We start from the raw sequence: 10,927 nt of genomic DNA, 5'->3' as shown, positions 1-10,927 counted from the left end.
ATGAATGCGATAGCTGGTGGGTAATCTAAGAAGGTATGTGACCGGATTTATTTGCTTAACTATGGGAAAGGAGCCAACAAATCTGGGACTTAGCTTTTTAGATGGCAGTCTCATCCTGATGTCCCTCGTAAAGAGCCACACCTTTTGGCTTGGCTGGTACTGTGGGGTTTCCCTTCGCCGGGCATCCACTTTGATCTTGTGGTGGCAGATGGCTCTCTGGAGGTGGTGATGAACTGCGTCCCAGACCCTCCCACTCTTCTGGAACCAGTGGTTGATTGCAGGTACATCAGAGGGGTCCCCTGTCCAGGGAAACAGGGGTGTTTGTTATCCAAATATGCATTGGAACAGACTGAGTCCTGTGGCAGGTTGACGGAGGGAATTCTGGGCGTACTCGGCCCAACTGAGGTACTCTGGCTCCTGTTCTCCTGGTGGCAGTGGAAGAAGGTGCGGAGGAACCTGCCCACTTCTTGGATCTTCCTCTCAGTTTGCCCATTGGATTGGGGTGATACCCGGATGACAGGCTGAAGGTATTGTGCATAATTCTGATCATTTTGTGTCATTTTGTGCATATGTGCACTTTTGGGCTCTGTTGTACATCCCACCTATAAGAAGTATTCATAGGAATGATATTACCATAGAGCATAATTCTGATCATTTTGTGTCATTTTGTGCATATGTGCACTTTTGGGCTCTGTTGTACATCCCACCTATAAGAAGTATTCATAGGAATGATATTACCATAGATGTGTTAATAATCAGACCAATGATTGAGTGTTACAAGTGAATATATGAAGATGATTTAATGATTTAATGATATAATCAGTATACTTAAGCATTGATTGAGTGTTGTTTGAACATATAAGTATATTTTTAATCATTTTAACCAAGTATAGACCAGATTTCAGCAATATAAAATTCAGTGATGTCTTTGGATCTGTTTAAGGCCTGACCTAGATAAAGTTCAGAAGGTTGAACATGTTGTTCACTTTGTGGCCTGAAAACTGGTACCAACTGGAAAACTTATTTTTAAAAACCAAGTAAAGGTCGACATTCCACTATTAGATACAAACCTTGTTGCCTAGAAAATAATAGTGGCAGACGAGAATGATTGGATAATAAAAAATAAAAGGTAAAGGGAATTTCCTGATTGGTTTAGGAAAGCACCTCCTTTCCTAAGTTTCACTATAACTACAGGCTGGAAAACACTAAGTTTTCAGATGACTGGGGACATCTCACTTTGTTTGGCCTGATCAAATAAAGTTAACTCCTTGACACCTGAACCTTCTTTGTCTGAGAGATTTTTTGAACTTCAAGATCGACTTTTACCACATCACATTTTGGCGCCCGAACAGGGACTGGAAAGAGGCTGAAGACATCTGACTACACCTGAGGGCACGCCACCCGGCTGACTACACAGATCAAGCGCGCATTCTAGGTGAGCATACTTTTGCTTATAGTTTAAATTTAACATCTGTGTGGTCTGCTGGAGGTGAGTTCTGGGTGTGGTTGATGTCTATAAAAAGCTTCTCCAGTCAAAAAGAACAATTTAATGGAAATTGCAGGAGGGTATCAGGTTTCAACGAAATAGGTATGAATGGATGAGATGTATGGATATGCAGTAAAGATACTGCCTGTAGATTTAGTTTGTCCCAAGAGGGGACTGAGAATGCCTGAGTAGCGTTATATTCCGCCTGCTGTGCGGAGCCGCGCATGTGCCGTAACTTGATGTGGTAAGTATTTATTCCGCCTGCATGTGTGCGGAGACCGCCTGCATGTGTGAACGCTGATGAGCAGTAGTTTTTCGCCTGCATCGACCGTGCATGTGTGTAACCGCATGTGTAGTAGATATTTATTCCGCCTGCATGTGTGCGGAGACCGCCTGCAAGTGAGCGGTGAGACTGCCGCAGTGGCAGTGAGATATTTATTCTATAAGATGTGAGGCCTATAGATGCGCATAAGAAGTAAATCTGTGTCTTGTCTGTCTAAATTGTCTGTGTAAGTGTCTGTGTATCAGAANCATCAACACATGTAACTTTACATATAACCGCTCCTGTCCCGCTGATCTCAAGTGTGTGTGTGTGTGTAGATGGATGGACGACGGCATTGTATGTGACATCACACCACGACTAATAGGGGACCGACCCAACACGTACACCTTCACCAAAGCGCTGGCGGAGTGCGTCATCCAGCAGGAGAGCCACAAACTCAACATTGGCATTATAAGACCGTCTATCGTAGGAGCCAGCTGGCAGGAACCCTTCCCAGTGAGTGACACGTCTGCTTCTTCAGACCATAATACTCACATCCCGCTTATTCTGAGTAATCTCATGTCTGTGTTTGACAGGGGTGGATAGACAACTTTAATGGACCAAGTGGTATTTTCATTGCTGTAAGTTCGTTCTCAGTTTCTGCTTTATGATATTCTACAGAGTATGCTAACGACACTAAACAGCAAAATGATGCCGTTTCAAGTGCAAAAATAATGTTTGACATGAGATGCCACGTCACATTTTTAAATGAGTTTGTATGTCCAACTACATACAAACTCTGCGACATGCTAACGTTTGTGTTTGTGTGTGTTGCAGGCTGGGAAGGGCATTCTGCGTACCATGAGAGCCAGCAATGACGCCGTGGCTGATTTAATACCCGTAGATGTGGTTATAAACCTCACACTGGCTGCAGGCTGGTACACCAGTGTACACAGGTGAGTTCGCACACACCTACCTTCAAATCTGTGTGTGTGTGAAAATGTTTTGATATCATTGATGTTTTTACACTTCCAGACCAAAAACGTCACTAGTGTACAACTGTACGACAGGGGGCATTAACCCCTTCCACTGGGGAGAGATCGGTACGTGACGCGTTTCTTATAGCACGTGTCTAGGAAGTGTCAGTTATGTCTTCAGGGGTAAAGTGTTCATGTTCGGCTGTTTGTTGAGATCACTTTGCTCTAGTATAAGGAGTCACATTAGTGCCAGAAAACAGCTGTAAAATATTATATTGTGTTTACAGAGCATCACGTGATGTCCACGTTCAAAAGGAACCCGCTGGAGCAGGCCTTCCGTCGTCCCAACGCCAACATCACCTCCAATTACCTGATGAACCAGTACTGGATTCTAGTCAGTCACAAGTTCCCTGCATTCATCTATGACCTCTTCCTGCGTCTGTCCGGACAGAAACCGCAGTAAGAACACAAGACGATATCAGATCTTCACTACGCAGTTGTTGTGGCCGAAAGAAGTCACAATAAAGAGAGAATCGTGATAATATTACGTTTTTTTTATGGTCAAGACCCTTATTGTACCACCACCACTGCGCACCAATAAAACATTGTACTTGTAGTGTATATATTACAGTAAGCATGTTCCAGACAGATGTGTTGTGTTTGTCATGGAGTGAAGTTGAGCGTGATCTGTGTGTTTTCGTTCAGGATGACGCGCATATTCAACCGTCTGCACAAAGCCATCGGTCTGCTGGAGTACTTCAGCAGTCAAGACTGGGAGTGGAAATCTGACAACATGCACATGCTGATGAGTGAACTCAGCCCGGAGGATCGCAAGGTTTCATTCTCTCTCTCTCTCACACACAAGACCTTGAATGAAGATTATAAGTTGTTTAGGTCGGATCCAGACTCAACATTACATTACAATGAGTGCACATACTGTATGCCACATGTATCTAGTTACATAGTATGCCATGTGTGGCTGTTTTCTGAATTAATTACGTGAAACAATTATTTTGTATATTAGTAAGACTTACTGTATGTACATCTTGCATAATACTTGACACACATACTTAATATAACAGTCCAATTAAAATCATACAGACCATTTATTTATGCAAATAGTGTCACTAATCTACAGCTTATAGACAATTTGCTATAATACCGTGTATTCATTATTTTCCTCTTCTTTATCACTTATTTTCCCTAATTTCATGTTTTTTCTTATGTTGTTTGTTCCACAATGTGCTTTCTGTACAACCATGCAAGATGTTGAAGGGTGCTATAGAAGTTAACTTGAATTAAGCGTTTGGGCAATGATGAAATTCTAAGGATAAGTTTCTGTAACTTGAACCATAAAACCTTTTTATTGCAGACGTACAACTTTGACGTTCGCCAGCTGAACTGGCCGGAGTACATCGAGAATTACTGTATTGGGACCAAGAAGTATGTTCTGAACGAGGATATGTCTGACATTCCTGCTGCCAGACAACACTTGAGGAAGTACGACCTGTTCTCACTTTAATTCTACTTTATTGACTTCTGTATACTTCACAGAAACTCTTACTCTAGAATGTGACTCACATAACGTACACCGTAATGTCTTTCCAAACCCATATGGGGTTACAGAGAATCTTCATTGAGCGTATCCGTCAAGTTATAAAAATAATCCATTGTGTTCATGAAGTTATTGAAATCATCATTCACTGAGCGTCTTTTGCTTGTAGCAGACAAGAATGTTTTTTATAAGAGTGAATCGTGTGAGTAGAGAAGAGTAGATTACGGAAAGGTTTGGTTTGCATGTAACGGTCGTCTCATGTGTTGGGTGTTTGATTTAATCAAAAGGCTGAATAATTGATTCTCTTCCTCCCGCACACAGGCTGAGAAACATCCGATACACGTTCAACACCGTGTTGCTGGTCTTCATCTGGCGTGTTTTCATCGCTCGCTCTCAGATGGCCAGGAACATCTGGTACTTCGTCGTGAGCTTGTGCTTCAAGTTCCTGTCGTACTTCAGGGCGTCCAGCACTCTGAGCCAATGACCGCAGCGCACAGGAAGTGTGTGTCCTCTTCCTCCACGACTTCCTGTCCCACGCACAGATATTTCTTTAGCTTTCCTCACCGTCCGCTCGTCCTCCTTACCGCTCTATTGATGACGTGTCTGCTATTTTTTAAAGTGTCTCCTTTTATAATGACTGTCCTTAATACCGATTATATATGCAACTGCATTTACAGTGTTTATCCTTTTTATCTGGTGGCCATTCAATGTCCAGAGATGTTGCCTTTGTGTCTTCTGTTGATTTTTTAGCTTCTTCACAACAGACAGTGTTCTAGCAAAGGACCGGCATCTTTATGGAGGTTTTTAGCACTAACCACTGAAGCTCTGCTGACATCAGCGTTATCTCTGTCTGTCTGTTTTAATATCGTGTCAAGTCTGCGTTACTATCAGCAGTAACAAGGGCATGATCTCTAGTTTTCATGATCTCTACTATTTTTATTATTTTAGGTATTTCGTTCAGGTTTGTGTTTCTGGTTGTTTAAATTGCATCTTGTACAAATGATTATTTATATCATTTAACTCACCACAATGTGTCACATTTCACCCCTAAATAGGAAGGCGGACAAAAGAAATTAGGACAAGTCAGACTTATTTGCATTGTGTCACAATTTAAGGAATTTCACAAATGGTCATTCTTAATGTAATACAGCTTTTATTTCATACAGTACAGAATAACTTAATACAGTGTTTTTATTATTTAAATCAGAATAGAATAGAATATGAACTAAAGGCAGAACAGCAATAACGCCATGATCTAATAATACTACTAATAATTTTAATTATGTGATCTGTGCTACAACATTGAGAAGGATCTGGGTGGAATTCCAAAAAAAGTGACACAATTCAAAAAAGGCTTTATTGTCTATATGCAAAATACAGTCTCATTTCTTTTATTTTAGGGGTGAAATTAAAAGCCGGGGCCTCATTTATAAAACTTAAGTAAATCTAAAGTAGATTTAATTCTTAAAGTTTGCGTAGACACATTCAAGAGTTTCCATAGGGTGTGTGTATACACACATTTTATTGCCTATTTTGTGTGTACGCAATGTTTATACATCAGGCCCGTGGTGTTGTTTAATGAGAGCACATTAATGTTGTGTTTGTTTGTACACACTGAGTTTACACCATAAACATCTTGATGATTTAGTGTGAGGATTTTGCAGATGGACATACAGTTTCATTGACCTGTAAATAATCAAACGTATATGAATATAATACTTTTCGGATGATATACATACCAAAAATGTACAAATGTATATTTGCTCATCTGTTTCCTGAAAGGACAGAGGGCTTCCCATATTTTTTTAAAGAAAAGGGAAAAATGATGAAAAAGTATATATGTGTTGATATCAGTGACGTTTGTTTTTACTTTAGCTCTGTTTAAAGTGCCCTAAAAGTCCATTTTTTTAAAGTCTGTTAAATCTGTTCAAAGCCAACAGCAGAAATCCTAAAACAAACAGTACAGTACATGGATTTTAAAAGGGAACGTCCCTCGCAAATCTTTTTTCAACTTTCATAGGGTTTTACAGCATCTTGTTGGCATGGCGACACCATTTGGACAAATGGTGCTCTGTCGTCCAGATAGGGCTTTGGTTTTTCTACACTCCACCTAGTGGTCTTTTGCCAAATTGTATTTTTAGATTGCATCGAGGGGGGACGGACCCCACTTTGTAAAGTGTTTGCCTTCCGTCTTTTGTATGTTTCGCACACAGTATTCATGGTCACCATGAAACCGCACGTCTTCCTCCGCTTAGGTTATACGAGTCTTGAACAATTTTACTTTGGAAAAGGGAAAGAGTTAGAAACATATCTATAGAAGTGCATCTGTAGAGAAAGTACTACACACACACACACACACACACTAAAATGTCCTCTTAGGATGAACAGAGCATTCCAGTCATGAGATACACAGCCATTTTTCTATCAGAATCAAACACCTTGATGTCTTAAATGAGAACGTCTGTCATTTTGAGCCAATTGCTGAGCTGTTACTGCCAACATGATCTCTGCTATCTAAAAAAACTTTTGAGAGAGGTGTAGATGATGTTTTTACAGCATCGAGCATTTTGGGATGGTGTATCTAATTTTGGAGTCTACAATGAGGCCATGATGAGTCCAAAATGTGTTTTTATTCAAAAATGTCATTTTCCCCAGTAACGCATGCTTGTTTGCTTTTTACGTATGAAATTACACCGCAGTGAAGTTGCTGGCATAGTTCTGACCTTCCTTTACTCAACATTTGTCTTTGGTCTCTGATGTGTGCCGTCAGACGTGTGCCGTTGAGATCCTTGAATGACAATTGTTGCAAAGACTTCATGAGAAAATAAACTGAAATGACTGAGAACAAATGTGCCGGGTGTCTTTATTGCATTCTAGCGATAATAGCAGTTATAAGCATGCGAATAAGCAGACACAATATTCAACCAGCTACCACAGATTTCAGTTTGTAAAGCATGTCCCATAAGAAAGAAAACTCACTGATGAGATCTCTTTAATATTTCTCAATGAGATTAAATGAAGAGCAAATGGAGATTTTCGCTCAAGTTTCTTGTGTGTCTCCTGAGAAAAATATGAACGCAAACATTTTCCAGATGATTTGACCTCTACAACCTACATTTTTTTACACCTCCGTACTCTTCATGTGTTCGACAGTCACACTCTCATTTGATTCTCTTTTATTTCTCCTAACATCTGAGACTCAGGTTGACAGTTCTGTTATTCCGTCAGTTGTGTTTATTGTTAATTGATCAGTCTGGACTAGATGATATTTTCATATGTTGTGTCTTCTGTGCTCTTTATCATCGTGTCTGGTGTGCTTTGATTTGTTTTGGAGTCTGCTGAGATGTTTTTCGCCTCTGTCGCATCTGCGGCGTGATGTTGGACTTCAGAGTAGTCTGTGGTGAGTGAGATGTCTCTTTTCTCACCTGACGCCGCTTCAGTGTTTGTAAAGTTAATGGAGCTATAATGAAGAGATTCTGATGTGTGGTGTGTGACGGCTTCAGTTGATGAAAACGTGCTTTTATTGACATAAACATCACCTTCATTATCCAATACAGCAGCCTGATGAGACGATAAAGAAACAGAATTAGTGTCTGTGTATGTGCATAAAATCTGGTTTTAAAAATATATAATAAAATAAAATATAACATGGTGAAATATGTTCCTCAATATACTATTTATTATAATAACTTTTCAGGTTTAGTCTGTGTTTAACCCACTCACAAGTCCAGTTGAATCTTCATGTTCAGTCTGTGATGGTTTGCAGTTCTGTCTACTGAAAAAAAAAAGTTTTAGATTTGTCATGGAGCAAGTTGTATTTTGATGATTCCAAAGACATTTTATTTCAGCTATGAATGAAAACATTTATTCTTTTATTTAAATGTTGATTTAAAGTCTGATCAGAACAGAATTTGTCTATTTTGGTTCAAGCTGCTGGAACATTTGCAAAGCTTAAATCTGTGTCTAGTTTAGCTTTGTTCATTACGTGTTGAGTGTGTTTTGTGATGATTTACCCACCGCGTGCAGAAGAGTGACACGATACCAACTATCAACATCACTATCACACCGATGACAACTCCAGCCAGCAATGACAGACCGTCAACACCTAGAGAGCCATTTAAATGTTATTTGTTCGTTCTTGCGTTGTGTGCTTTAAAAAAAGATTTGACATAAAACCTGAATCTCACATGAAGGAGGAGGCTGAAGCTCCTGAAACTGTTGGCTGGCGCTTCCGTGGCTGTTACCGCTGACACACTGCAGAGTGGGCGTGTCTGTGAGCGGTTGATTGACAGTGAGGGTGGTCCTGAACTTTGTGTCCCCCAGTTGCTCCTGAAAGATAGATGTGCTGGTGGAGTTCACGACGGGCCGTCCAGACAGACGCCACTCCAGCGTTGGGACGGGATTTCCATCAACCTCACAGAAGCATGTAATGATGTCACTTTTGCTGCAGGACGACTGGGAGATTTTAGGGGCATCTGAAAAAACAAAAGTGTATTGGGGTCATTGTCATTGTGTATGCTGGATGATTTTCTTTATGTCTCACAGGTTATATTCAGAATGATGGTGTCGGAGATCTGGTTGCCGTGTTTGTTGTGAGCAGTGCAGTAGTACGGTCCGATGTGTTGGGGTTCAGTTTTATTAAAGCTCAGGTATGGTCCGGTCTGTAGATGTTTCAGATGTCCTTCAGTATCTCTGTGCCAGGTGAAGTTGATGACCGCTGGATTTCCATCACTGCTGCAGGTGAGAGACACTGAAAGACCCTTTAAGAACTTTGTGTAACTTGTTGCTCTGTTACAAGAGAATTTACAAAACGGGAAACAAACCTTCAACAGATTTGCTTTGTGATTTTGAGGGGTGTACCAGGCCAACGGTTGAAAAGAATACCAAAGTCGAATACCAAAAATCGAATTGTTTTCTACACAAAAGGATTTGACCGTTTTTTATGTGGAAATGTGGAACTTCATTTAATCACTTTTCATACGACTGTCACTGAACTAATCCTTTAAAATGATTCTGTTTTTCCTCATCTGTGTGTTAATAATATTGTCTGCCAAACAAAATCATGTAAATGTATTCAAGCGCTTTTTCAAGAGAGCAACATATTACCTCCTCCTACAATCAATGAGTCTGATCACTCAGAAAACTAACAACACAAGCTGAATGAAAACGAATGAATGTTATTGTGCATAATTCTGATCATTTTGTGTCATTTTGTGCATATGTGCACTTTTGGGCTCTGTTGTACATCCCACTATAAGAAGTATTCATAGGAATGATATTACCATAGATGTGTTAATAATCAGACCAATGAATGAGTGTTACAAGTGAATATATGAAGATGATTTAATGATTTAATGAATAATCAGTATACTTAAGCATTGATTGAGTGTTGTTTGAACATATAAGTATATTTTTAATCTTTTAACCAAGTATAGACCAGATTTCAGCAATATAAAATTCAGTGATGTCTTTGGATCTGTTTAAGGCCTGACCTAGATAAAGTTCAAAAGGTTGAACATGTGTTCACTTTGTGGCCTGAAAACTGGTACCAACGGAAAACTTATTTTTAAAAACCAAGTTAAGGTCACATTCCACTATTAGATACAAACCTTGTTGCCTAGAAAATAATAGTGGCAGACGAGAATGATTGGATAATAAAAAATAAAAGGTAAAGGGAATTTCCTGATTGGTTTAGGAAAGCACCTCCTTTCCTAAGTTTCACTATAACTACAGGCTGGAAAACACTAAGTTTTCAGATGACTGGGGACATCTCACTTTGTTTGGCCTGATCAAATAAAGTTAACTCCTTGACACCTGAACCTTCTTTGTCTGAGAGATTTTTTGAACTTCAAGATCGACTTTACCACATCAATTTTGGCGCCCGAACAGGGACTGGAAAGAGGCTGAAGACATCTGACTACACCTGAGGGCACGCCACCCGGCTGACTACACAGATCAAGCGCGCATTCTAGGTGAGCATACTTTTGCTTATAGTTTAAATTTAACATCTGTGTGGTCTGCTGGAGGTGAGTTCTGGGTGTGGTTGATGTCTATAAAAAGCTTCTCCAGTCAAAAAGAACAATTTAATGTGAAATTGCAGGAGGGTATCAGGTTTCAACGAAATAGGTATGAATGGATGGATGTATTGGATATGCAGTAAAGATACTGCCTGTAGATTTAGTTTGTCCCAAGAGGGGACTGAGAGACTGCCTGCTGTGACGCAGTAGATATTTATTTTATTCCGCCTGCATGTGTGCGGAGAGGCCGCCTGCATGTGCTGCGGTGAAACTGCCTGCATGTGAGTAGTAGATATTTATTCCGCCTGCATGTGTGCGGAGACCGCCTGCATGTGGCGGTGAAACTGCCAGCATGTGAGCAGTAAGATATTTATTCCGCCTGCATGTGTGCGGAGACCGCCTGCATGTGTGCGGTGAACTACCTGCATGTGTGTAGTATGATATTTATTCCGCCTGCATGTGTGCGGAGACCGCCTGCAAGTGAGCGGAGAGACTGCCTGCAGTGTGCAGTGAGATATTTATTCTATAAGATGTGAGGCCTATAGATGCGCATAAGAAGTCAAATCTGTGTCTTGTCTGTCTAAATTGTCTGTGTAAGTGTCTGTGTATCAGAAAAGCTGAAAAGAAACT

General features: G+C 40.3%; 1 protein-coding gene across 1 annotated transcript; it reads left to right on the top strand.

The window, feature by feature from the left end:
* The first annotated feature begins 2,078 nt into the window (after positions 1 to 2,078).
* LOC130550373 (fatty acyl-CoA reductase 1-like) lies at positions 2,079 to 6,503 on the top strand. Its single transcript, XM_057327820.1, has 8 exons — positions 2,079 to 2,264; positions 2,345 to 2,389; positions 2,586 to 2,704; positions 2,784 to 2,851; positions 3,013 to 3,184; positions 3,431 to 3,560; positions 4,098 to 4,225; positions 4,602 to 6,503. Exons 1-8 carry the CDS (start codon positions 2,091 to 2,093, stop codon positions 4,762 to 4,764), a joined length of 999 nt encoding a protein of 332 aa, XP_057183803.1. The 5' UTR covers positions 2,079 to 2,090; the 3' UTR covers positions 4,765 to 6,503.
* The last annotated feature ends 4,424 nt before the right edge of the window (positions 6,504 to 10,927 follow it).

The sequence above is a fragment of the Triplophysa rosa genome, unplaced genomic scaffold (genome assembly GCF_024868665.1).
Source record: "Triplophysa rosa unplaced genomic scaffold, Trosa_1v2 scaffold29_ERROPOS3643519, whole genome shotgun sequence".
In the NCBI taxonomy this organism is placed as follows: Eukaryota; Metazoa; Chordata; class Actinopteri; order Cypriniformes; family Nemacheilidae; genus Triplophysa; species Triplophysa rosa.
This window is presented reverse-complemented; position numbering and strand designations above follow the sequence as displayed.

Bases quoted from the DNA above. Each gene is read 5' to 3' on its own strand.
- LOC130550373 (XM_057327820.1), top strand. From the start codon at position 2,091: ATGGACGACGGCATTGTATGTGACATCACACCACGACTAATAGGGGAC. The intron at 2,390-2,585 runs GTAAGTTCGTTC...TGTGTGTTGCAG, and splicing joins CAAGTGGTATTTTCATTGCT to GCTGGGAAGGGCATTCTGCG. The intron at 2,852-3,012 runs GTACGTGACGCG...TTGTGTTTACAG, and splicing joins CTTCCACTGGGGAGAGATCG to AGCATCACGTGATGTCCACG.